Source organism: Hirundo rustica, chromosome Z, assembly GCF_015227805.2.
Source record: "Hirundo rustica isolate bHirRus1 chromosome Z, bHirRus1.pri.v3, whole genome shotgun sequence".
NCBI lineage: Eukaryota > Metazoa > Chordata > Aves > Passeriformes > Hirundinidae > Hirundo > Hirundo rustica.
This window is the reverse complement of record NC_053488.1, coordinates 84,676,517-84,702,497: the sequence shown is the minus strand read 5'-3', so window position 1 is coordinate 84,702,497 and position 25,981 is coordinate 84,676,517. Positions and strand designations below refer to the sequence as shown.

Here is a 25,981-nt window from a genome sequence, read left to right as displayed (position 1 = left end):
GGTGGAGGCTCTGTTCACACCCTATTCCTTCCCCTAAAACTGACAGAGGCAGGCTGGAGGCCAAGCTGGTAGGAATTGTCCTTTGTGGGGGGACCAAGGTCTGGAAATATTCCCTTGGCAAGGCCAGGGAATGCCATGTCCTGCTGAGATCTACACCAAGGGCTTTGAGGTACCTGTTCAAGCAAGTGAAACAGATAAACAACTGGGAAACATGGAAACTATGTGAGCCACCACCAGCTCTGCAGACCTCTAGCAAGCAGGTGGGTTTTATTTGGAAGAAATGCAATTGCAGAGTCCAGGGCAAATGGTATTGAAATGTCCCTTATCTCAGGTTTAGGGTTGCTTTCAACCTGAACACATAATCTTGAAAGTATGGTTCAGGGAGAAACTTAACCCCGCGTTCCCATGTAACACATCACGCGCTAATGTGAGACACATTTATCACAGTGGCTCTGGATCTCCGCAGGCAAATTAACACCGGGCCTGGCAGCCCCCAGACTGGGCTGTGCAAGCAGCTTCTGCCTGCCTCGTGCCATCTCACACGCCAGAAAGCCCCTCTCGTACACAGGCAGGGGCGTGAATTTGCTTCCAGCTTTTCCAGAGGCTTTCTGCCCTCAGCGCTACCACTCCTGAATTCCTGATATGGAGCCAGGGAAGGCACCTCCGTCCCCTTGCCTGCAGTGAAGATGCAGTAGTTGCATTGCCCCTGCAAATGTGCTGGCTGTTTGTGGGCTCTGCTCACCTGGGCAAATGTCTAGAGCCCACATCAGCCAGGCCATCTCCCACCAGCCTCCCACAGGAGCAGGACCAGCCCACCCAGGGTATGGTGCACAAGAGCCCTGAAAGCCACCAGCGTGGAGCCCCAGGCCAGTAGCAGCTGTGCTGGGACCCCCAGATTATTTTCCCCAAATGGAGCAAACTTTGGTGGACATTTCACAGCTCTGCTTCATTTAGTATCCTACAGCTGGTCCCCTCAGCAGTCCTGTCCCCTCTCATGGAAGGTAAATAGAGCAGATATTTCCTGTGCTCTGTATAAAAATAAATGTATTTCTAAAGCCTGCTTGGCAGCAGGTCATGGGTTTGGAGTTATTTATCTCCTTAACAACCTGTTCTCCCTCCAGCTGCACCAGGTCCCCACAGCATAACTTTCCAGAGCTTCCAGGTGTATTAACCCTGGCCTTTGCTTACTGTCTGAAAAGTAGGCAAGTTAGGAAACTAAGGATTCATAACTATAACTAAGGATTCATAACTAATAAGGAGTGTGTTGAAAAACCATTACTTCCTTGGTATTTTTATTTAGTGCCCCCATCATCACTTCCTGTATGAGTAGTGCAGCAGCTGCTGAGCACAGGGCAGGGATTCACACCAGGGGTACAACAGTGCTACAGCAACCCCAAACCAGGGAAAGCACTCACCAAACTACCACTAAAACGCAGAACACTGAACCTCTTTTCACACTGCTGTGCTTAAAATGAGAGCAGTACATGCAGAAGTTTTAGCTTGGGAGTCACCTGAACACAAGTTTCTGTGGCCGTACCTTTACACCGGACTGTGGCATCTCCGAGGGGACGGCCTGGTCAAGTGTCTCTTGTTTAGCCCTAGGAGAATCACATACCCTGAGGACATGCGCTGATCCAAACCCCATGTCAGCTTGACACTGAGGCCACAGAATGGGATTTAGAAAGCAGAGGGAGAGTGTGGACAGGCTGGAACTATTCCCCCTCCCAGGCATGTGCAGAGGATTGTTCTGCTGGAGAGAAGCAGGTGAAAACAGCAAGCCCAGGCAGCTGGGGAGAGGGGTAAATGCAGAATGTGCCCATCCTTAAATAGCCTAGAGGACCCTCCATAAGAGATGAAGGAAAACACAGCTATACTTCCAAAACTAATCTCACTCTAAGCAAGGGATCCCTGCCCCACTAGCCCTGGCAGGGTGTTCTCTAAATGTAGCTCCCAGATGGATTTGGCTACAGCGGGAGGGCAGAAGGCCAGGCCAGTGGCCTTCTCAGATATCAGGGTATTTGGCACAAAGACCCACTGGAATACAACCCTAACATTTACCTGACCACAGAGGTGCCAGTTCAACACTTGTCCCCTGAAAACATCTTCTGCTTTACGAAAACAGCCCTTGGACAGCCACACCTTCCGTCCTTCAGAGACCTCAAACACTGGGGCTTCCACACGCCTCAAGTGACACCGACACCAAGCAGACACAGGGCTGACTGGGGGTCAGGGCCACATCTGCACCCTGCAGCACGGCCAGCTTTGGGATGGAAAGGGTACAGACCTAAGAGCTGCCACCCCTCAAAAGCTGCTGCACCCACACAGCCCCTGCCTTCCACTGGGCTCCTGCCATCACCCTGGGCTGGTTCATCCCAGTTCAGCCAAAAACCCGAATACTGCTTTGAGGTTTTGGCTGGACTGGTTTGCAGTTCAGCCAAACAGTGGTTTGCACAATAAATGGAACCAAAGCATTCAGAGAAGGGAGCTGAAGCGCAGCTGATAAGCAAAGCACTTAGCACAGGCTATGTGTTAATGTCTCTGGGGAATATGTTTAAATGTGATAAACCACCAAGGAAGAACTGGAACTGTAAACACAACCAGAGAAGCCATACTTACACTTTACAGATTATTCTGCCGCTTGAGAAAGAAGATGAGGTTGGAGTTGTTAACCCTCTGCCCTATATGCGGTTGCATATGGAAAAAAAAAAGAGCAACTGCTTTTTGACTCTCCATTAGTTTATTTTTTTCTCAGCAGACTGAGTACACAGCCCCACTTTGCCAGACACTGGCTACACCTGCCTGTTTCAGATCAGTCCTGGCAGCCCTGCTCTGTCACCTGAGTTACTAATCTCAGCATTCCTCTATGCAATGCCGCCTGGTTTGCTATAAATACCTGGGAAACCCTTAAAAGAGGAGTCCTGCTAATCCCAAACGCAAAGTGACACTCAGGGCTGCACTGGCACAATGCCCTGGGCAACAAACATTTGCAAAGCCCAAGAAAAGAAAGAAGAGAAAGGTCTTTTTTGCTGGAAGGGCTGAAAATACCAGAGCTGTGCTCTCCCATTGCCAGGCTGGGGCACATGCAAGTCTCATACCCTATAATTCAAAAATTAATCTGTTGATAAAATGAAAGCTGCTTTATTTAAAGCAAGAACAGCTCCAAGTTCCTCAGGCAGTTGCCAAAAACATTCCCTACAGTCCTATTGCCACCATGTCTGAGCACATGTCATTACTAAATCTTCACAGTTCCCCGGGGAAGCAGGGATGTGTTATTTATTAAAAATCACTGGCCCAGCCCCACATATACTTTCCCCAGGGATTGCTTTGGCACTCAGTTCAGAGCTCAGGGAAGGCTAACAAGGCACCACTGTCTCAAGTTTAGGCAGAGTTTAAGCAACAAAGTCCAAACCTTTCAAAACTAAGCAAATTCTATTCAGTAACTAACTCTGTGGCTGCATAAAGTTTCTTCTTTGAGACAAAGGACAAAAACTTCCCAGCTAAGCCCTGGTCTGCCCCACCTCAGCAGCTGGATGCCCTTCTCACACCCAGATGCTCCCAGTGCCAAAATGAGACTTCCTTCTGCTCTGGAAGATTCAGCCCCACCCTGAGCAGGCACTGTGATTCCGCCACAGCTGCCCTGTGGATCTGCAGGATCAGACACCGTGCTGTGACTGTTCAGCAGCAGCATTCCCACCTCAGCACCTGCTCAGAAACCCCTGCAGCATTTTCAGATTACAGCACAGCATTGTATCTGTGAGTTCTTGCCCCAGGGGACAACCCCTGAGGAAGATGAGAAAGAAAAAATGATACAGCTGGGAGTATAATGGAAGGATGCTACAGCATCGGTCAGTCTTGTGGGCTGAAGTTAAACATCTTCTTGCATCAAATGATACCACAGAAGTCAGATTTTACTCACAGTGATGCCCTGCATAACATGTATGTGCATCCCACAAGCAAACCCTGAGCAGTTACGTGCTGTGCAAGCAGCCTCACGTGTGTGCCTTGTCCTGGGAAGCTGAGCAGGAGGCTGAGGAGCAAACTGTGCCTTTTCTCCCCAGTTCTGAGGAGACTCTGTGTTCCCAAGTCTCACAAGCACTCCTCGCTCCTGGTCTGCAGCAGCTCAGTTTGGTGGCCACAGAACTGTGCCCCAACCCCTCTCCCCAGGCACACCCACCCTCGGGGCTGTGTCTCACCAGGAGATGCAATGACTGCCCCTCTGCTGTGGTGTAGGGCTGTACACCCTGGATGTGCACAAAAACAGCTTCTACGAGTGAGATAGGCTTTCAAAAATCTCAAAGACCTTCTGATTGTCTTCAGCTGCTGGGCTAGAGGAATGAGTCAGGATGGGAAGACACCACAGAGCTGCATGCCATGGAGACGTGTAAAATATGATCTCAATATTCCCGTTGATGTTAATGGAAAAAAATTAACATTTTCCTATCACTGGTAAGGGTCAGCCCATCTGAAATAAAAGTTTAACAGAGAAGAGGGACTAACCACAAACTTCCCACCAAAGCAGAGCAAACCATCCGGGTTTCCACACTGGCCTCCCCTCTGCTCTGGATTTCTCTGCCCACTGCAATAAACTTGCAGCAAGGAGGAGCATTGTCCCTCATTTTTACCAAGTCTTGCTCAAATAGCAGCTGAGCCCCAGCCTTCCCACAGCAGCAGATACCAAAACATTTACCATCCAGTCCATTTTACAAAATACACGAGGCCACCACCACGACTCTGCTCCAGCACCAGTGTCCCACACTGGTTATCAGCCCATTTTGCCATCAGGAGTCACTGCTGCAGATTGCTGAGCTTTAAGTCTGCATTCAAAGTTATTCCTCTGGCACAGGAGCCTTTTAGCAAAACCTTCCTCCCCGTTTGCCAGGCGTACTCCCACGACTCCTGGCTGCACATCCACTTTACCTGTGTGCCTGTGGAAAGCCATGGTCAGCAGCCCAAAGTCACCAGCAGCCCCTCAGGTAATGGAGTTCACAGTCTCCAGGCTGATAAGGAGCTGCCCCATTTGATAACATACATTTAAACGGAGGCTATTAATATGGACAGGACTCCTACCAGATGTCCACTCCCCTCCCCAGAGATCCCAACCCTAATCCCCCTTGGAAATTCTTACCATTTTAGGTGATCTGAGGGAGAAGAATAGGATCCTGAGACCTCTAGGTCTCTGCTGGCAACAGTCAAATACCTGCCCAGCTACTCAGCACCCAAATTAGTCCCAAAGGCAGAATGAACTCATGAACTTGACCCCATGCTGGTACTATTTGGCCTTGGCTTTAGGGTGAGATTGTGTCTCGTAACAGTCCTGAGCTGAATTGCTGACCCAACATTAAAGCTGCTCTGCATGGCTGAAGGGGAGGGGTGGATCACAGCCCTGTGGGGGCCAGAGGGGCTGCGGCCCCAGGAGCCAGCAAGGAGCTCTCTTCTGGCCCAGAAAGGATGTGGCTGTACCCCAGGGGGCTCAGCTGACAGCCCACAGAAGCACCAGCACATACATTCATGAGTGGGTTGGATTTGCTCTCAACATGGAGGTCATGCTGAAGTTCCACTGCCAGTAAAACTGTCATTCCTGGTCCTTCCCCAGCTTTTTCCTGAAGGAAGCTCACAGCATTAACTTCTCAAAGGGAGCAGATCCCTGAAGAGAAGCACTTAGAAAGATGATATGGGGCTTCTCTAGCATCTAGTGTGGCTTAAGAGGCAGTGGCTCACGCTTCTGTCCTCTTGAGTCAGGTGTCCACAAAGCTCTCGGGAAGATCCCAGATCCGCGGCTCCACCCGACCTGCTTCCATCCAAGCCACAGCAGGAGGAGAGGCAGCTCTGGCTCGGTGTCACTCCTGTGGGGACCCCCAGGCTGCAGCAGCTCTGCAGCCCCACACACACGCTGGGTTATGCAACTGCTGCCGGCAGCACTCAGGGCTGGGGGCCAGGGACACCCAGCTGCTAATCCTGCCTCCCCACTGACGCACTGCACGGCCGTGGGAAAGTCACTGAACCTCCCTGACAGCCACTGGGAAGAGCCAATGTTTATCATTCCTTCCAGGGAGCCCATCGTGGTGGTGTCTGGCCTCTGAAGAGCAGCCCTGCTACAGCCAGGAACATCTCTGCTTCCTGCTTGCAGAGGTCCCAAGAGCTCCTCAGCCACACACACGTGCACGGTCTCCAGCCTCAGCATGGGGTTTGGTGAGCCCCCGAGCCTTCACACCCATCTTAGCCCCCCAGGCAGCACGTGAACCAGCTCCGCAGCTCACCAGCACCCTGACATCTCCAACATGGCCTGGAAAAGGCCACTCTTGACAGCATGCCATTCCAAAAGAGCATGGCGTGGATCCACTGGTGCAGCAGATTGAGGCTGGGAAATGTGCTAAAATACTAATGCACTCAAACACTTTGGCGAGGAAAAACCCAATGTTATTCTGCCCCAGCTCATCTATAAACTCCAGCAAATTGTTTGCATAATTGAGATGGCAACAGGAACCCTAACAACTGGTATTTTCCTGTTTTAATCTTGCTGTGCACAGAGTAATATTTACAGACCTGAATTCATTTTTGGCAATGCACTCAGAGTTGCATCATTAACTCATCTCATTCCTTTCTAGCTCCCTACACAAAGCTCTGGCACCCTCCCACCCGGCCATCATTTCCTACTTTCCCCAGAATGCCCAGGCATTTCCATCAGAAGCCTTTGCTCTCATCCTGGTTGATGGATCAGTGCCTCTTGATGCCTTATGTTTTAGCTTTCATGTTTTCAGATTCTGTGCTGCCTAAGGATGCAGTTCTGAGCCTCATATTAAGTGCCAGTCCGCTCTCTTCACAGAGTAGTAGACAAAAATCCTTTTCCTGCTGAGGACCAAGGACAACTCTCAGCCCAACAGCATACACAACGGTGGATTAAAGAAACAGAGCAAGAAAAATAAAGCTTCACAACCTAAAACTAATTAGACAATTAAACCCTAATATGCAAATAGACCAAAACTTATAAAAATATAAGACCTCGTAAGCAGTCAGCCATTTTTCTGACCAATCTTAGTCCACCCTGGGTGCAGCCTTGGTCTGGCTCCTGTCCTGCCCAAGGTAGATCCTGGAGGCCTTTCAATAAACACCTACTTTATTCTCTAGCTCTGTCCAATCCCCGTTTCAAGCCAGCCTTGGCTGCGCGGTGCCAGCGGCTGCCAGGCCCCGACCGGAGGTGGCTGCAATCAACAGCAAAGTTTGGCAGCTGCAGAGGGGTGTGGAGAGCAGGGATGGACACCTGGGCGTCACAACATTGCATGTGCACACGCACACGTGTGTTCACAGCACCACAACAGGCTTGTGCTGCAGGAGAGAGGAGAGGGAGAAAGCTTGGCCCAGAAACAGAGGAACACCCAGACCTGTGGATGCCTGTGGAGCTCCCCGGCACAGCTCACTCTGCAAAGCCCCTGCTGATCCCCCAGAGCAGACTTTAATTAAAAGGCCATTTCGTTTGAATCTCTGGCCTCCAACCTTACTGCTGCTCTTGGTTCCTTGCCTGGTTTTAGCCAGATAACTTTGGACAGTTCCCCTTTTCTTCCCAAGCCCCTTCTCGTCCACACAAGCCCAGGTGATTAAACACAGCGGTGGTGCAGGTGTAGCCCAAGTGCCACAGAGAGACACCAGTGCCCCGTGGAACGTGACATGGAGCAGACACCTCCAGGAAAGAGAGGGTGCCCCAGAACGGAGCTGTGCCAGCCCTGCCTGTGCCCTTGTCTGTGCACCAGGCACCCACAGCTCCCAGAGGGAAGAGTGCTGCAAATACACCACTCAGTGCACAGCAGGGCATAGCAGGCTTGGGATGTGATGTTCTTAGCATTAGACCTGTCCTGTAGGTTTTCCAGGGAGCTGCCCTGGACACACTGATCCCACCCAACGGGTCTGACTGCAGAGCAGCATGGCTAGGGCATAGTGTCATCCACTCGGATAAACAAATGATTCACGTTGTGATTTCCAGAGTATTTTCTTGCCCTATGAATCCTGCCAGAAAAGGTCTGGGTCTCTCAGCTTGCTCACACATCCTGCTGTCATTCAACAGGCAGAAACTCCTGAGGAGAGCTGTTCTAGCCCGGGCATTGATGAACTATTAGTCACCATCATCAAAGAAAGCAGCAGTAAATACCAGCAGCAGAGCACCTGTGCACCTCCTAAAGTAATGCTGTGCCTCCTGCTTCCATGCATGCCGCTGGCAGTGCACAGTGCACCTGCACAGAAGAGCACACTGCCATTCACCAGGATCCCCATAAAACGAGAGTCCCACACTGCTCCCTACCCTTCCTGTCATGAGGGCAGATCATGGTTTGTTTATGTTTTTTTTATTTTCTATGTCTCAGGTTGCATGCATGTCTTCCCACAGCAGAGCACTCTTGCCCAACAGATCTCAGCTATAAACCTCCTTGGCTCTTCCGAGGCAGAAACAAAACAATAAAAAAAAAAAAAAATTCTTTGTTTTAACATAAAGACAAAATTTGCAGGAGGACCACCAGTTAAAGAGTTGGGTTTGAGAGGAGAGAGGACACAGATACAGCTCTCTCCAAGAAAAAATCTCTGTTGTTGTAGCTGATCCATCAGAGAGACATAAGAGGCAGCAGTCCCCAGCGCCACAGAAATGCTGGACAGGTTTGGCACAAGGACTGACACTGGGGGTCGATCCAGATCTCCAAGCACTCAGTATCCCACATGCTTCCTGCTCCCAGCACTGGCAGCAGGCACTGCAGAGCAGAGTTTATGGATCATCTGGAGAGGATTGCTGGGGGATGATGGCCCCTGGTCCCTTCAGCCAGAAACCCTGCACGACACAATCACACCAGAGTGGGAATTTTCCACCACGTCCTTTCAAAACTGGACAGTTTCTCTTTGAAGTATCCCAAAAATGCTCAAGGAGTCTCAAATCCAGCTCTGTGTACAAGGATGTGCCTCGGAACCCCCGAAGCATCCCACAGGCACTCACAGGAACACAAGGCAGACACAGCCAGGATGTACCCACAACCAGAGCAAAACCAGCAAGGACGTCACTGCAGCGAAGGGGAATGAACACCCCGGGCACCAGGTGAGCCCCTGGTGTTCTCAGGGAGTCAGCTCAGAGAGACAGGAGAGAAGGAAAGTGGCAAGACGTGGCAGAGGCACAATTCTTCCACGCTGAACTGCAGCTCACAGAGGGGTCCCAGCAGTGAGCTGAGCCTTTAAGTGCCAAGGGAAGATTTTGGGGTCAGCTGTGAGGGGTAGAGGAACTGGGAACAGATTTAAAAGGAAGCAGACACAGGGTGGGCAACATGCGGGAGCTCAGATATAGCGTGAGTAGAAACAAAATGCGGAAAAGAAGACAGGATAAGAAGAGGGGGGAAAGGATAAGGGTGTAGTAACAGGAAGGAATGGTCAAGAGATAACAGAGCTGGAAATAAAGGCACGTGAAAAAAAGCAAAACAAGGAAGAGATATAAACCAAGTCTTTCCCCATTTGCCTCCATCCACAGGCTGGACTGTTTCCAGGATTATTCCCCCAAGCAGCTCCAAATTTATTTCCTTGCTGCCATCTGCTCCGTGGCTCCCTTCCACACACACTCCAGACTGGCACTTCTTCCCATCACCTGTTGCTGACATGGCAGACCTCTCGCTGCTGCTGAGAGCCAAGTGACTCTGAGGCCTGGGGGAGTGTCTGTGCATAAATCAGGAGCTGCCTTGTAGTCCCCAAGCTTTGTTCAGCTCCTGCTCCCCATCCTGGCTGTGGCGGTATGGTGGGATGCAGGCATCAAACTGGCCCAGGCTCCAGAGAAGACTGGGGAGACGAGAGGCTGCAGCAGGTGCTGGGCAGAGCTGGTTTTGAATCAACTTCTGAATAAAGTCAACTTCCTCCTATCCCTGCTCATCTTTCTTACAGATAAGGTGCAAGGCTCTCTCTCCCAGCACAAAGGGTGTTGAGTGCCTGCTGTGGCCCCAGCTGTTAGATTTAGACCTTCAGTGCAAACTCAAAAAGGGACGGCCGGCCCCAAAAGTCTGGAGATTTTAAAAAAATCTCTTAGAAAGACAAATGTCTTGGTCTTTAAATGCACTTGCTTAAATGTGAGCCACGTTTCTCTTCCCAGCTCTGTCTCCCATGTCCTTCTGCTGTGAGTGTGCAGGCAGTGGGCTGGGAGGCGCAGCAGGCTGCCCACAGCCCCCTTCATGAACTGCAAGAGGAAAACCACAGGGGTGAACACGCCCATGAAGGCCACACAACCCTAAGGGGAGACAAAGGCTTCCTCTACTCCTCTTGGGAGACAGGTCCACATGTACTGCCAAGACTGATCTGATTCAGAACCCTCATAAGAGCACCAGGCTCATAATTGGGCTAAAAATCTTCACATATTGCATTTACCTCTTCCTGCCCAGCAGCCCTACATCTGGGCCGTGCACAGACTCACCCAGCAGTGCTGTGGTGACTCTCAGTCGCTTCTGCCAGGTGATGTGTCCTGGGAGGAGCCGTGGGGCCCACCAGCTGCACCACAGCTCAGTTATTGCCCAGCTTATCACCCCAAAACTTCACACTTAGGGCAGTGGAGCTCCTTAAGGCCATCTTGGTCAACTTTAGGTCTTCCTTTGTTACAGTTTAGCTGCACTCACGTGCGGGGGGAGTGACCAGCGGAGCCAAATGTGAAGCAAATATTTGCCAATCACAGCTTTCCCCTCATGTCTTAGCCCTGGCTTCAGAGCTGAGAAAAGTAACTCAAGTCCCTGTGAAATAAATACCACAGTGATCCAGCCAGGCAGCATGGCAGTCTCTCCCAGGACAGATGAGGTGTGAGGAACAGGCACAGCAATATAATCCTGCCGTACCCACACAATAAATGCTCATGTCGGGGCTTCACCAAGTAGTGAGTGAGCCATCACTGAAATAATATTTCACAGTGTCCAGCAGGCTCTCTGCACTTCTAATAGCTCCCGATTCCTTCTCATGGGCACGGCAGCTGGCTGGGCAGCGCTCTGTCTCAGTGAGGTTCAGCAGCTCACTGTGGAGCTCATGGAAGAAGTTCAGCTACTAGTTTGCCTCACTGCTTGAGAGCTGGGTCATTCCTTGGAAATCTATCCACCAGGAGTCAGAAATTATCAGCTATCCAGACATCAGCTACAACACAAATGCTCTCCAGCATCCCCTGACACCCTCCTGTGTTCATTCAACAGGACCTGGCAGCAAGGAACACTCACTAGGTGGGTGCTGCAGGCTCTGCCCAGACTCTTCCTCCGAAGCCTGGGAATGCTTTCTGTGTGATGTTTTCTAGCAAAACACCATGTTCCCAGGAAGCTGCTGGGCAGATGGTTCTGCAGACCTCCATCCTCTGCCCACACAGGACAATGGCCAAGCCAAATCCCCACACCAGCAGTGCTCTGTGGCACCAAGGAGCCTTGGTATTTCCCCTTAGAGATCTTGATTTTCAGGGGAGGAGAAGAAAGGGCTGTTTGTGCATGGACTGTGATTCTGGCAAAACATTCTCCAGAAATTCAGCACGTGAGGGACACTGAGGATAGAAAACTTCACCTCAGGTGGTCAGAGAAGGGCAAAGCAAAAGCCCTCAGAAAAGGGCTGCCTGGCTAAAGGTGAGGACAGGCCACCTCTTTGATGAGGACGTGCCCTTCCAAGCGTTGGCATGCCAGTTGGGAAGACTCCCTGGCATCCAGCACACCATCAAAGCACTGCCCAAACTTGGCACCGACCACAGGGCCATGCCCTCAGCACTGATTTAAAGCTGACAGGGCCAGAACTGGCACATGCTTTCAGCAGGAGAAACAGCCCAATACACTGGGCAGAATGGTCGCCTCGAGCACGATTAACATTTGGCTGTCTGCACCCTCAGTTGTTAGCCAGAGCTGGTGGCTGAAAGGACCAAATCATCCTTGTTATGTGGCCATTTTAAAAATAACCTTTCCCAAAGCCCCACAGTGCATACCCCTGTGTCTGTCTCAGCTCCAGGAGCTGAAGGGGATCAGCTTGCAGGGCTGACGGGTATTTTTGGGCACTCTGACTAATTGTCAGGACATATGCTGAGCATTCTTTACAAGGAAAAACAAAGCTGCAAATTCTCCTCCAGCAAGACCTAAGGGGTTGGATTAGTCACAAGAGTTATTTTCATAAACCTCTGCTTTAGGAAGGTTTGATATAACTTCCAGCTTCAGATAAGGGCAGTTTAAAATGGAAGAAGGGGTCAGCTTCCTTGCACCCCAACACTCACCACAAAGGCTGGGACAGGCTGGGGCACATTGCCTCAAGGGCAGGAGGAGTGGAAACTTTTCACCTTGGAGTGGCTTCAGATTCACAAGTGCTTCTTTGGCATCACATCAAGTATTTTGCCAATTGTTTCCCTCTTCCTCCCTCCAATCTCAGGAGCAAGAGCTCCCAGCTCAGGGGCTCCAGAGACCTGATGTCCTGCGATCCAGTGTGAAGTGCTCCTCAAAGTCCCCGCCCCCTGAGAGGAACAGAGATCAGCCAGCCCTTGCAAGTTTATTCACCATTAAAAAGAGTTTTCCTAAAAGCAACCTCTTTTGGGTGGGTTTCTTTGTTGCTGCTTCTTTCACCAACCTGAGCACCTCAGCAGCACTTCACTCGCATGCCAGTTTAAGGCAGCACTCATCAAGTTCACTTTCTCTAAGACAGCAAATAAAGCAACTGTGTGCAACATCTCTACAGCATCCTGGGACACACAGGCCAGAGCAGCCCATGTTTCTCCTTCACTTTGCTCTCCCTTTCAGCTCAGAAGAACTTTGGGATGTTTTAAGCCCCACTGCTGTCTCAGCCCATGATATTGGCCCATGGACTTTTGCTTTCCCATTTCTGTGACATATATAAAATCTTGCTCTTCTCATTCAGCAGACACACTGCAGCAGAGGCACACACATTTCAAGATGACAAGAGCCCTCTGAAGTCTCCACCAGTGCTCTCTGTACATTTTCCCCTGAGCTGCAGAGCAATTTCCACTGAGGATGAGTGTTGTTAATTCAGTTTCTAATAACGGCATTAAAATGTATGAGCCATTTCTCTGGAGTCAGGGATAATATTTTCAAAGTGCCTGTGTGATACAGGAATGTAAATCTCATTTTTCATAAAGTGATAAGGATCCTGAGTCTCTCTGGAAATTCATCAGATCAGAGCTGGGCGAGGACTACACAGGAAAGCTTTACCTGTGGGGTCGGTTAGAAAACACAGACTCACATGTCAGAAAAAGAGGAACAAATACCTTTAAATCTTTCATCAGGGTTAGGTTTCAATTTCAGCCAAAACCAGAGAGTCCCAGCCCAGAATGGTTTTCAGAGCCCTGCCTTGGTTTGTGGTGTCCCAGCTGAGTGTCATTATCCGCAGGATAGAAGCTGTTTTGGAGAGGGAAGCAGGGGAATTCTCCTCCCCAGCATACTCCCACTCTAGCTTTTTGGTAACCTAGCAAAATTTGAGTTCCTTTAGTGTCTTAGAAATGCTACGATGAGTAGATTAATACTTGGGAAGAGACAGCTCAGGCCAAAGGAGCATGGAGGGGGGTGTGAGGTTACTGAAACTACTAAATTTAATACCTTCATCTCCCTCCTCCACAAGGCCAGGGCATTCAGAGCCTGGGGAAGGTCTCCTCTCCTCTCCCATGCTCCTCCAAGGGTCTCACAGCAGCTCTGCATGGTACAGATTTCTATCAGTGCTGACTCTTGGAGCAACAGGCAAAGTCTGTGTGTGGGTACGTTCACTGAACACCACCTTTGGAATAAGAAAAGTGAGATACACAGAAGAGTGTTTGATTTTAAACATAGAAATAAACTAACCGGAGTTGGTAAAAGTGTGTGTGTGTTTGATTAAGCCATCCCCTGCTCTGGGGCTGGATTCAGGCCCAAAAGATTATTTTGTTTTCTTTATCAAGTAGCAGAGAGACAATAAATTCAGGGACAGCGAGCAACACAGTCTGCAAAAAGAAACATCCCTTCTCAATACAACCTCTGCAAGCTCTGCCACTACTGCCCACATCCAGCTATGTGACAGAAAAGCAGTGCTAATTGCCCACAAACGCCAGGGAAAACTGTCAAAAAAGCTAAAACAGATGTGAAACAGTGGTTGGCTTTCTTTTACAAGCAGCTTGTGCAACCGCATTTCATGAGAGCCCACAAGCACCGCATCCCTCTGGGAACGCTGCAGGACAATGGGGAAAGGGTGAGGTCTCCAAACCATGGAGGGCTTTTCCTGCAACAGCGAGGACCCTGCTGTCCCTTTGGTGGTTATAGCCCTTAAGACAAATTCCCAGCTGTGCTAGAAGGAAGCCTGGTAGGGAGCCTTGCCTGCTTTGTGCCAGTGCTGAGCAAGGTTAGGCTTGGATCTGCAAAGAACGGCGGTGGGTTTTGTCACCCAGAGACAGCCAAGAGGCAAACACGCCTTGATACCAAGAAGGTGAAACACTGTGGGGGGACACAGGGAAGACCTGCAGGGACACCTGTCCTGCTGCCCAATGTTAACATCCAGTGCTGCACCCCGCAGAAAAGAAGTGGCACAGAGGAACATCAGACACCGCGTGTGGACATTTCACATCAGACAGGCAGTGGTCTTCTCCAAAGGGGTGCTGAAAGCAGAGGATGAAATGCTCCAGGCGGCATTTGAAGGATTTAAAGTTTTTTAGCACCCCGCCCAGCTCAGTTATGGGCAGTTTGGGGCCGTGGTGGCTGGGGCACAGGGCTGTGCTATGCAACGGGGTCACATGGACTCAACCCCAGCCCCTGGGACAGCCCAGGGACACCAGAGCACTGCCCACCTTGCAGCTGTGAAAGGTGAATTCAAGTCTGTCTCACCCGGATCTCACTATGCTGTAAGTCCTCACATGAAAATCACCTTCTTTCAAACGTCAGACTGCTCCAAGAACCTGCCTTTCCTGAAGCCTCTCCCTGAAGATGATGGCTGAATGCACTGGTGGCACTGGGAGCTGCCTGTGATGCTGAGGGGCTTGGTCATGTCACCAAGGCATTACCCATTTGGCTCCAGAAAGGAGCCAGAAAAAATCCACCCACAGCCCTGGAATGGTCTTGCAAAACCACATAATTTACAGATCTCTCATGATTATAAAATGATAATAAAAGACTTCCAAAATAAAAAATACCCCTGCTGAAACAAATCTCTTTTTATAGATGCAACCCTCATCCCTTGTTTCAGAAAGCTATGAATTCAATCCAAAAAAAGGATCATGTTTTTTCATCATGTGAGTAGGTTCACAGATCACTTTTCAGGGGCTCAGCATTTGTTCACATTCGTGCTGTTGTTCCTTCTTTTCATTCACTGGTAATTATGTCTTAAAAGATTTGCTGAAATCTGTCAGTGGGCCTCTGGTAAGGGGCTCATGCATTGCTTCTTCAAGACAGCTGCCAGGTGATGTTCTCATGTATTTCTACACAAAATTACGCAGCAATGGGGAGAAAAACCCAAGCAGAGACCACTGCCACAGCTTTGTCTGCCCTGCAGCACCATCGTGCAGAAAGACAGGCAGTACTTCCTCCTACAGACAGAGCTTTTCAGCCAGAAGTCATACTTCTTCAGAAAACGCGAGTCCATTGATTGAAGTGCATCTGGAAACACCTCTGTGCTAGCAGAGAAAGGTGCAGGATGACACAAGAGCCCTTCCTGGCTGCCAAGAGACTGAGTGCAGCACAGCCTCCTTATCCTGCCTTTTTCAGGCACAGCTGGCACTCCACAAGAGCCCCCTCCAGCCACAGCCTCCCTCACCCCAGAAATGACATCTCTGCTCCCACTCTGCCCTGGCAGGAGGTGACCCCAAAATTCCAGTCCTGACCTGCTAAAACTGGGGACACCTCAGAGCAAAATAATGCCAGAGTTCAAATTTTCAATTGCCTGGCCCAGGTATATTTCAATTTTCAATCTCCTACCCCCAGGCAGAAGAGGGTGAGGTTTTTCCAAGCTCTTGCTCCAGCCCCTGGAGCAGCAGCAGGGAGAGGCTTGGTCTGTCAGTACTCCTGTCTAACCAGCTGCTTAGAACCAGCCCTTTCCTACAAGGTTTTCCAAGGGTTTCCTACAAGCATCTCAGTTTCTCCACAATCCTTTCACACAGGGGGAAGTTTCCAGGATAGGGGAGATGGCAGAGAAAGCCATCTGCAGCCTCTGAACCCACCCCCAAGGCTCTCCAGCCCACAGTCCCACGAGGAACATAATTGCCATACTTCCAGGAATTGTAAAAGCCCGGTCTCAGCAACCAGATTCACACACCATCCCCTGCACGATTTCGTTTACAAGGCAAAAGCTGTTTGGCAAAACAGCTCTCACGGCATCCAAATGTCGGTGGAGCAGACAGCTTTCCTGGCGCTGCCTCCCTTTCCGTCCGGCTGCTCCGGCTCAGGCACCGACGCTGCTCCAAGGATGAGCTCATCGCTATTTCAGGTCGATTTTGCACTCGGCAATCTCCCTGGTAACCAAAACAAGTTGCTCCTTGGTTTATAAGAGATTTAGTGGTTGTTTGGTTCACTGTCTAGTGGAGCACACAGAGATTTCCCCGCCCCAGAGCATCGGCACAGGCTGGGGGGAGAACCAGGCGGGCAGGAGGTGTTCGGGGTGCTCCGGAGATGGGCGGTGTGAGCCCTGCAGGGAGGAGGGAGAGCTGCCTTCGGGCTCACCCCAGCGGCGTGGAACTGCGGAGAGGAGGTGCGAGGCACGGCTTTCACTCACACACACCGCAGCTGAGCCTTTATGGAGGCCTCCTGCCGCCCCAAACCCGTGTTACAGCCTCTCCAGTGCATCAGAGTAACCACAGGGACGCTGTTCGCAATCCCCTCCAGCCAAAAATCAGCAAATCTTTCTCCATACGGGAGATGGTGCATCCCCTGCCCACTGCAAGAAACCCATCCTACAACAGGGACAGATCCAGAGTTGAAGTTTGCACCTTAGGCTGTCAATCATTGAGATGATAAAGGCATAAGAGAGAAGGGAATGTTATGGCAAGGTGTGGATGCCATGTTCTGGCATCTACCAAAGCAGATTCAGACAGAATGTAACGGGTTTGCATCCTCACCGAGTGCCCCTGTGCAGCTGTGATGTGAACGTGGACCGCCCTCCAATCCTGATCCCATACTGTCATCCTGGACATTTCCAGCTGGAAAATAAGGCATACATCAAGTGGCAATCACCTGGCAGGCTGTACCCTGGGGCAGAGGCTTTCAATGGGCAAAGCAAGGGTAGACAGGAAACTATATTTGCATGTGTTGAGTGAAATACATAGCTCTGTGTATTTTTAAAGTGAGATGAGACCAAGGAGAGAGAGAGGGAAATCCTTGCACCTTGGGCTGTTCTTTAGTGCCTTTCCACAGAACTGTCAGAAGCAAGATCACATCAGGACAATGCTTGGAGATCACCAGGGAATTTTTATGTGGAAGCAAAGAAACTCAGTCTCCAGATTACTATCTCAAATTACTCAGCCCAGATGAGGACCACACACCTGGGTTCTGGAGGTGCTGTCTGTGTTTGCATTCCCTCAAACCACTGACTGCCCTGTGGTTAACGCTGTGCCAAGGAGCAGGACGCAGTGCCAGGCCCCTGGAATGCTCTCGGGATCCTGACACAGCCTCTGTGGGCTCTTCAACCAAATAGGCATCAGCCAGGAACTCATCAAACTCATCCACTGGATGAGGTCAGTCAAGCTAGGAAAACCTCTGTAGCACACAGCAAGAGCATTGTGGGTGCACACAGCTGTCCCAAGGCAGCAGTTTCCTGGGATGCTGCAGCCCTGGGGATGACCCACCTACCAGGAATTTTAAAGAGCTCTTTGCTATCTCAGTGCAATGAGATGAGGGGAAAACCGTGAGGCACAGAATGAAGTGGGAAAGGCTCAAGAGTCCAAAAATGAGATGATAAGACAGAAGCTGGAAAGGGAAGCAGGCAGTGCCTCAGAAGTGACTAATTCCAAACCTTTGCTCCAGTGTTTATTATAGAAAAGAACAGATAAGAAAGGCTGATGGTAACAACTGCCAGGGGCAGCCAGTCCCAAGGTAAACAAACAGCAAATGCCTTGGGAGCAGCCTGCCAAGTCCAGATGGTTCCCACATCTTGGGGCATTTCTTTAAAAGAAAGGACATTATTTTCTCCCACCCCAGCATCCTCCCAGCAGTGAGGCAGGGGGAAATATATTTAGGGTGCTGTGATAGTTAAGGGGGTCTTTGGTCAGGAACCACTGGAAGAACGTGAAAAACTGAATATTCCCATAGGAAGGCTCTGAGGAGGATCTGGGAGCCAGCTCCCTGCAGGAAAGTCAACTATCAGCCACTTGTGGGCTGGACCAGTCATGTCTTCAGTGTGATGAGCCACTTCTATTTTTCTTAGCACAAGAAGAAAGACATGCCCAGCACTCTGGTTCATATGAGAGATTTTTGGAGGATTAAGTGGATTTTTTGCTCTGTCCAAACGAAACAGCAAGAACAATTTTTGCTCTGCCAGAAACTCTAAACTCCTCTGGTGCTGAGACCTGGTGTTAACACAAGAATCCTCACACCCTGGGACATCTGCTGCAGTGCTAAGGGACCTTGAAGCAAAACAGGGGATTATAGATCCCTGTACCAACTGTGCCTCCCAGCAGGAGTCCCTCGGCACATGGAGCACATGCAATTTCCTGTGAACAGGGGTCTTTTAAACCCATCATTTCAGCAGACAGACACTGCTGGAGACAGCCAGTATTTGACTTGAAGCTCCTCCATATGTCGAAGCATCATAAAGCATGAAGGTCTCTTATGTCTTGAAGACAACTGGGAGGATTTGTAGGAGAGAGTTTTCTATTCCATTCAGTCATTTTAGCTGTTTTTCCTGTTATTTACCTCCCATCCACATGACAACAGAAAGAGCAGAACAGATCCATTTCACCATAGCTCTGCAGTTCACCAAGTAAACTGGCTCTGAAACATTTTGACCCAACCTATTAAATCTCAAGCTATACCTGTTAGACAGCCTCTTGTGAGGCAGATTTTGGTCTCCTCTTTTCCACTGTGTTCATTTTCCCTTTCCAGGGGTGCAAATCCCTCACAGTCCACGACGCTTGGCTGCCAGCTCACACCACAGACAGCTCTGCAGGAGGGATGCATCACAAATGACACCAATCACTGGGGTCACCTCAAGGAACAGAAAAAAAGATGAGGCACATCTGTGGAACAAGAGGGCCTTCTGAAAATGTCAGTCCAAAGTCAAGAGGGTTTGAGTTTCTTATTTACAAAAGTAATGCAACTCTGCAACAGCATCCAAACCAAAATTGTAACTGTGCCTGAAAGTTTCCAGTCAGGCACACAACAAAATAGCTGCCCTTCCACCCTGGATTGCAGCTCCAGGAACTGCCAGGAACCCTGCCCTAGTTGTCCAACTTCTTCCAGGGAACTCTACTTCAGCCTTTTTTGAAAGAGTGCTTCCAACCCTGTCTATACTATTTCAGCATGGCTATAATGCAATCCTTGCCCTACTTTGATTTTCTCTAAAGCCTTAAATGTAATTTTAGCCCTGTCTCACCACAGGACAAAAACACCATTTCCCATCTGTTCTGGTGGAGATGAAAGTGCTGGAGAAGCAGAAGAGGGAGCATCCATCCATCCATCCATCCATCCATCCATCCATCCATCCATCCATCCATCCATCCATCCTTTGTCCCACAGAAAATGCCACGCTCTATTACTCTGAGAGGAGGAATTTGCTCTGGCAGCATTCTTGGCACTGCACGTGCCTGAATCACCCTGGAAGTATCAAGGGCCAGCTCCTGCCTCAATGTGTGCTGCAGGGAGGGCAAGCCCCGTCAAGGGCTCTTCTGTGGTTTTCCAACAGCCACTCGGAGCCCGGAGCCTTTGCAGGAAATACTCTGAGCAGAAAAACGAGCCATTTCTGGTAGGAGAGCTTTGCCTACAGGCCTGGGGAGGTTTTGCAGAGAGAAATGCTCATCACACACCAGACTCGGCCTCTTGGCTCCAATTCCTCCTCCAGAAGCCACGTGGGGTGATATTCCCAGAGCTGGCTCTGGGCTGCTCAGATACAGAAAGTCCCAGTTAAAGCACATGAGGGAGAGGAATGAGCTGGGCTAAGTCCTGTCTCTGAACCCCAGGGAAGCCCCAGTCCCTTGGACCTACACCCAGACAAGTGGTTGCAAACAGGGCTTTTGGTGGATCCAAGGACAAAAGAACCAAAGCCATAATATAAGGCACAGTCCTTCCAAAACCACTCTGCAGAAGTGGAAGTATACGTTTATCTAAATAGCATTTAATTCTTTAGAGTTCCAGCGTCTCAAGAGCCGTCTGCCTGAAACTCCTCTCCAAACAGAGTATCTAAGTGAAATATGAGGTCTCTTTCCTCCTCCCACACTCCCTCTGCCAAAATCAGACAGAAAGGACTGATCTCTGATATTTCGGCTTTGTTACTTTCCCCATTTGCTTTTCTATAATGGAGAAATGAAATAAAAAGAGATCCCAAAGAATCGAGCTGTAGTATTTTGACTTACAATGCATTTTTTTTAATGAAATCACCGGTCAGTTCTGGGAAGGCCTATTGCATAGACATGATTTCCATTATCTTTTCAAGCAAAAGTGAGTCCACCCTGCTTGAGGTATAGAATTGAATCTGAAATCTCAGCTTTGCTACCTCTGCTCTCCTACCAGCAGGGCACAAGGTGACAGTGGCTGGGGACCAGGAGGGTGACAGGCAGGCGTTGACTGCTTGGCTCAACCCTCCACACATCTGCATCTCCATACAGAACCCTGGCACCAGAGCCTGCCCGTGGCTCTCCAGGGAGCTGCTCTGATTTAGGGGCAGTCAAATCAAAACCAATCAAAAGCCCAAGCAAACCTTGTGCTTTGCTGGTGGTGAGGCTTTTCTTGCTGCGTTTAATGCCACTGGGACTTCAGGGCTAAGCAGCACCACAGAAAGGTAAATGCTGAAAAAGGGAATTGCGTGATCCTTGTCTCATCAGCGAAGATCAGAGGAATTTTACACCTAAATGCCCCAATACATCCACTGGCTGGTGAATAAACTTAAAAGAACATAATTCACACAGGCTACTGCTGAGGTGACAGTATTATTCCTGGCTCACATCTGCCTCTCTGCTCCATTTTCTGAGACCTCACCTGCAGAGCTGCGAGCAGCCCTGGGCTCCCAGCACGGGGAGGACACAGAGCGAGTCCAGAGGAAACACAGATGATGTGCTCTGAGGGGTGGAGCACCTCTCCTTTGGAGACAGGCTGAGACAGTTGGGATTGCTCAGCCTGGAGAAGAGAAGGCTCTGGGCAGGCCTCATTGCAGTATGGTATTTCAGTACTTCAAGGGGGCTCACAAGAAGGATGGGAACAAACCTTTGATCAGGGCCTTCTGCAACAGGAAAAGGGCAAAGGTTTTAAACTGAAACAGGTGAGATTTAGGCTAGATACAAGGAAGGAGGTTTTCACACTGGAAAAACCAGTAAAACACTGGCACAGGTTGCCCAGAGTGGAGGTAGAGGCTCCATCCCTGGAAGTGTTCAAGGCCAGGCTGGACAGGGCCCTGAGTAACCTGGCCCAGTTGAAGATGTCCCTGCGGACTAAAAGGCCTTTAAAGGTCCCTTCCAACCAAATTATTCTGTGACACAAAAGGAAGCAAGTTGCTTCCTGGGGGAAAGGGGGTCAGCTCCTTAAAGTTTTTGTTAAGTCCTAGCGCAATGGGTGTGGACTGCAAACCATATTCATGTGATAAGGGTTTAGATTACAGATGAAGTGCATCCTACAGGATCACTCCCCTATCCATGGACATGAAAAGGGACCTGATCAGGCTCCCCAAGCCGCTTCCTACCATATATCTGGATTTTCCATTCACAGTACTGTTCGGTGGAAAGGCTGCTGCTGAAAAAAAGGCCAGCCAGGACGGACAGGAGAGAGTTTATTTTCAAGTGTTTGAGCACCCTAAAATTTGCCTCCTTTTGAACAGATGCCATTGTTTATATCCAAGCAGAGAATTATTCCAGCATACAGGGAGACAAACCTTCACTCACAGCAGGGAATAACTTCTGTTAGAAACAGTTCAAGGGCCCAATCCTAAAAACCTTCTCCAGCCAAAATTCCCAAAGAGCAGTGCACGTCAGAAAACAGCTCTAAAATCCCAGCCCTGAACTCATTCCTCAGAGCCTCAGCCCAAAATCTGAGCAACTGACTTTCTGCTGCACCGAGGTCTGGAGGGGTTTGGGGTTTTTTGCGCTTGTGGTGCCAGCTCTGAAACACCTACCCTCATTTTTCTCCCAGGTATTAGTCAAGAAGGAATTTTTATATACTGAGCTCCTTAAGGAAAAATTTGGAACTGGTTTGTATTCAAGAATGCTGTGTTTGGGAAAAAGAATAAAAGGGTGTTGTCACCGAAGTATGTGGGTGCTTTTGTCATTACAAAAGAAAGTTGAAGTTTCAAAGCCATATTTGGTTGCTTGATCAGCTATTTTCTTTGTACATCATGGCTTAAGAATTTAATCAGTTTCCTTTCGGAAGTTTTTTTGTTGTTGTTTTTCAAAAAACACTCTTCCTCTCAAAACAGGGTAAAAGGCTGTTTGGTAGGTGGATTGTTTTTATAATTTTCCCCCTTCCATGTGCTAGATTCCAGTGGTTTAAATAATAGTCACATCCCATTCTCAACCACAGATGGGCTCCTGCTCACACAGCACGAGCTGGACCAGAGTCCCATGCCTTAACTTATCTTTTGACCAATAACTAAGGAAAAGATTAATGACAGAAACACCCATCCTGCAAACATTTGGGCAAATACAATTTCATGCGTGCAGTTTGACTTCCCAAATCTATACCCATACAGGGGTGCAGCATTTGTACAAATCTAAAGGTGTTTGCATTCACATGGGTGCAGCTGCAAGAACTCTGCAACTGCCTGATATTTCATAATACAGAAAGAGGAAAGGGTGACAGTTATTAGACAAAAGCTTGCATTTCCATATTCCCCAACTCTGTTACTGCCAGCCTGCTCCCAGGATTGTTCCTCACATCACCTGAGAGCCCACAAAACGTACTCTGCTTTAGTTATCTCCTCCCCAGCTCTCATTTAAAGCCTCAAGAGGCACATCTGATCACCTGCCCAGAAAAGCACGGAGCTGACAGCTCTTACTCGGCTCAGTACCACTGCAAATGCTCCCTAAGCACCAGCTCAACTTGGAAGCAAAGGGAAAAGTTGTATTTTTACCCCAGTGTCTGGCAGTACTTTCAAAGCAGCCACCTTCCAGGAGGGAATATGCATGTCAGTAAAAGAGGATGCAAGAGAAATCAGCAGCAAGTATGTAGATAAACCCATTTCCAAAACAACCCACAAAGCAAGCAGTTTCTGAGGTTAACTCAGTGAACCGCGGAGAAATTGCTTGCTGGAGAGTGTTTCACAAGTACATCACACACCCGCAATCTTCCCGCTCCCACCCCTGCTCTCACAAACCCTTCTGCGGCACAGCAGTCACAAGGCAGACAGAAGACCGGCACCAGCCCCGAAATCCGAAGATCTGCGGAGCGTGGGATGCTGAAACGCTCCCTGCCCTGCTCGGGGAGGCGATGCTCGAGAGGGAGAGGGGGAGGCATGTGCTTACTGGCTGCCGGAGAGCCCGGGGGTGCTCGGGGGTGCTGCGAGGCGGCCGCTGCCGGGAGGAGGGAAGGGATGGACCGAGTGCTGCCAGCGGCTGCGGGATGGACGCGGGAGCGCTTTTGTCCGGGGCTTGGCTGGGGCGTCCAGAGGGAGAGAGGCGGCTTCCACACTTATAGCAGGGAGGTGCAAGGCAAAAAAAAAAAAAAAAAAAAAAAAAAAAAAAAAAAAAAAAAAAATGGGTTAGTCCAGCCCAGAGCGCTGATCCTGACCGTGGAGCAGCTGGAAGTAGGGAGCTCCTCCCAGGGTCACTGCATCATCCGTGGGGGGAAAACCCCAACCAGCCACGGCACTTTGCAAGCAGAGCTGTTCCGAGCCTCCCCACAACAGCACAGCGCTGCCATGGGAACCATGGGATGCAGCAGGCTGGGAAAAGTCCCGCAGCCCCAAAAAGTGCCAGCAGCTGTACTCTCAGACAAAGCACAAAATCTTTGCAGGAGGATGCCTCCGCCAGGTTCCTGTCCTGTCCAAACAACCCTCTCTCAGTGCTGAAGCCTTTCCTGGAAGCTCAGTTATACATCACCTTCAGGTTCACGCACAGAGATTGAAGGACACAAAACAAACAGCAGGGATGGAGTTCATGTGAGAAATCTGCAGGGAGGGAAGGGACCCAACTGAAGAGAGCACAGAGAAAAACATGCCAAAAGAGGAGCACTTTCTTCAAAGCATACATGTGAAAAGGTACTGCCAGGTAACAATTCATTCTTATTGTAAATAAATGTGCCTGCCTGTGCTGCACGACACTGGAAAAATCTCACAACATTCACATTTGTTTTCTTTTCTCCCTTTCCCCATCCCTCATTTTTTTATATACTTCTGAGTTTATCCCACATTCTTCCATTCCTCTGCTATTGGACACACGGCCCAGCGAGTAACTACGTTTGTTTCTTAACAAGAGGTGCTTGTGTTGGAGCTCTTGCTCTACAAACAGGCTTTTGTGGTGCCTTGGAGAGCCACCACAGAGCTCCTGACTAACGGCAGGAGAGGCTGGTAGGTGTGCTGGACACAGCACCAGTATCCCTGGAAAGCAGACCATTATACTTGGCCAAGGATTTTCTCTTTGTTAGCGAAATGAAAATATTTTTTGTAAGAACAAATACACTCTATAAAAACATCTATATTTTTCTGCGTCTCTGTTCATTCAACAGGTGAGTCCCACAGATTCCTCCAGCACTGCATCATCCGTATTAACAACATCCCAAGCAGGGACAAGAACACTGGGCTGCCCTGAGGTTCAAGGCTCAGACTGCCACCACTTGCCAAGAACAACTTCAGGCGCGCATAAAACACAGATGTGAAACACCAACATCATTTATCATTATGGACCGAAGTTTACTCTTGATTTTCAAAGGAATCCAAACACCCATTTCCAGCCCATTTTTTCCAGCAAGCTCTCCCAGCAAGCATAAAATTTACTCATCATTAGCGAGAGCTTTTCTCTAATGGCTGTAACCAACCATCAGACCTACAGAACGCCAGCAGAACCTCCCTGCCCCTAAGGTGTGATATTTGATACATGTTTGCAGCTGCAGAGCTTCAGGATTCACGAGAAATTGCAGAGACCAGACCCATCAAGGGTGGGATGTCCAGAAAGAGCATTCCCAGTGAGATAAATCAAGCCAGGTGTTCCAGGAAAAACCTGAGTTGTAGAGCGTGAGGATACAAAGATAGGCCAGGTGTTGCACAATTGTAGAACAACATCACCAGGGGAAATTACCCTGCAGACAGCTCCTGTGGGGCTTCTTCTTTCAAATGGAGTTCTCCTGCCTCTGGCCAAGAGAAACAGGAGGAGAGACGAGTGGGAAGGCTGCTGCTCCAGGGGTGTCTGTACCAGTGGAATCTCTTCACCAGAGACCAGCCACTGCCACTGCTGCCACAGGAATATTTGGAGACTAATCCTGGACCTCTGCAGTTGCATCTTGGAAGGTCCCCAACCAGCTGGTGCACCCTGGAGAAGCACAAGTGCTCTGATTAGTGCCTGACAGCAGGCACCTGCAGCCCAACAAGCATCCCCTATCTGCAGGGAATGTCATCAGGCTGCTATCAGGATCCTCTGCCGCTTATTTAAAGTATTTGATCCTTCCACATACAACAAAAGCTAGAGGTTTCATGGCCAAACCCAAAACACCAGCTACCATCAAAATCGACTCCTGGGCAGCACGTCAGCCAGCTTAGCAGAGTAACAGCTAGAAAATAAATTCATCTATTTAGCGTGGCTCTGACTGGGTACAGCAGAGCAGGCTGTTATTTGAGTCATTCATTGCTCTCATTGGATTGCAGCTCAAGGCCTCATCCTGTGATTGCTGCATCCTTTAGATCCCTGCTGGATTCACTACCCAGTCCTATGTGCACAATGCCACATCCA

At 49.6% G+C, this 25,981-nt stretch overlaps 1 protein-coding gene across 4 annotated transcripts in view; it reads right to left on the bottom strand.

Moving 5' to 3' along the window:
- FHL1 (four and a half LIM domains 1) overlaps positions 1 to 25,457 on the bottom strand; it is a 31,916-nt gene extending 6,459 nt beyond the window's left edge. For 2 of the 4 annotated variants that reach the window (XM_040089240.2, XM_040089241.2), the window contains exons 1-2: positions 25,334 to 25,457; positions 23,564 to 23,728 (exon numbers count right to left, since the gene is read on the bottom strand). Coding sequence is in view for 2 of the 4 variants with exons in the window: in XM_040089237.2 (XP_039945171.1) it covers positions 4,918 to 4,939 (22 nt within the window). In the remaining 2 variants the exon portion in view is untranslated. Of the gene's footprint in view, positions 1 to 4,917; positions 5,077 to 23,563; positions 23,729 to 25,333 lie in introns of those variants that run through there. The other 2 variants (XM_040089237.2, XM_040089238.2) reach the window with 1 other exon arrangement.
- Positions 25,458 to 25,981: the final 524 nt, after the last annotated feature.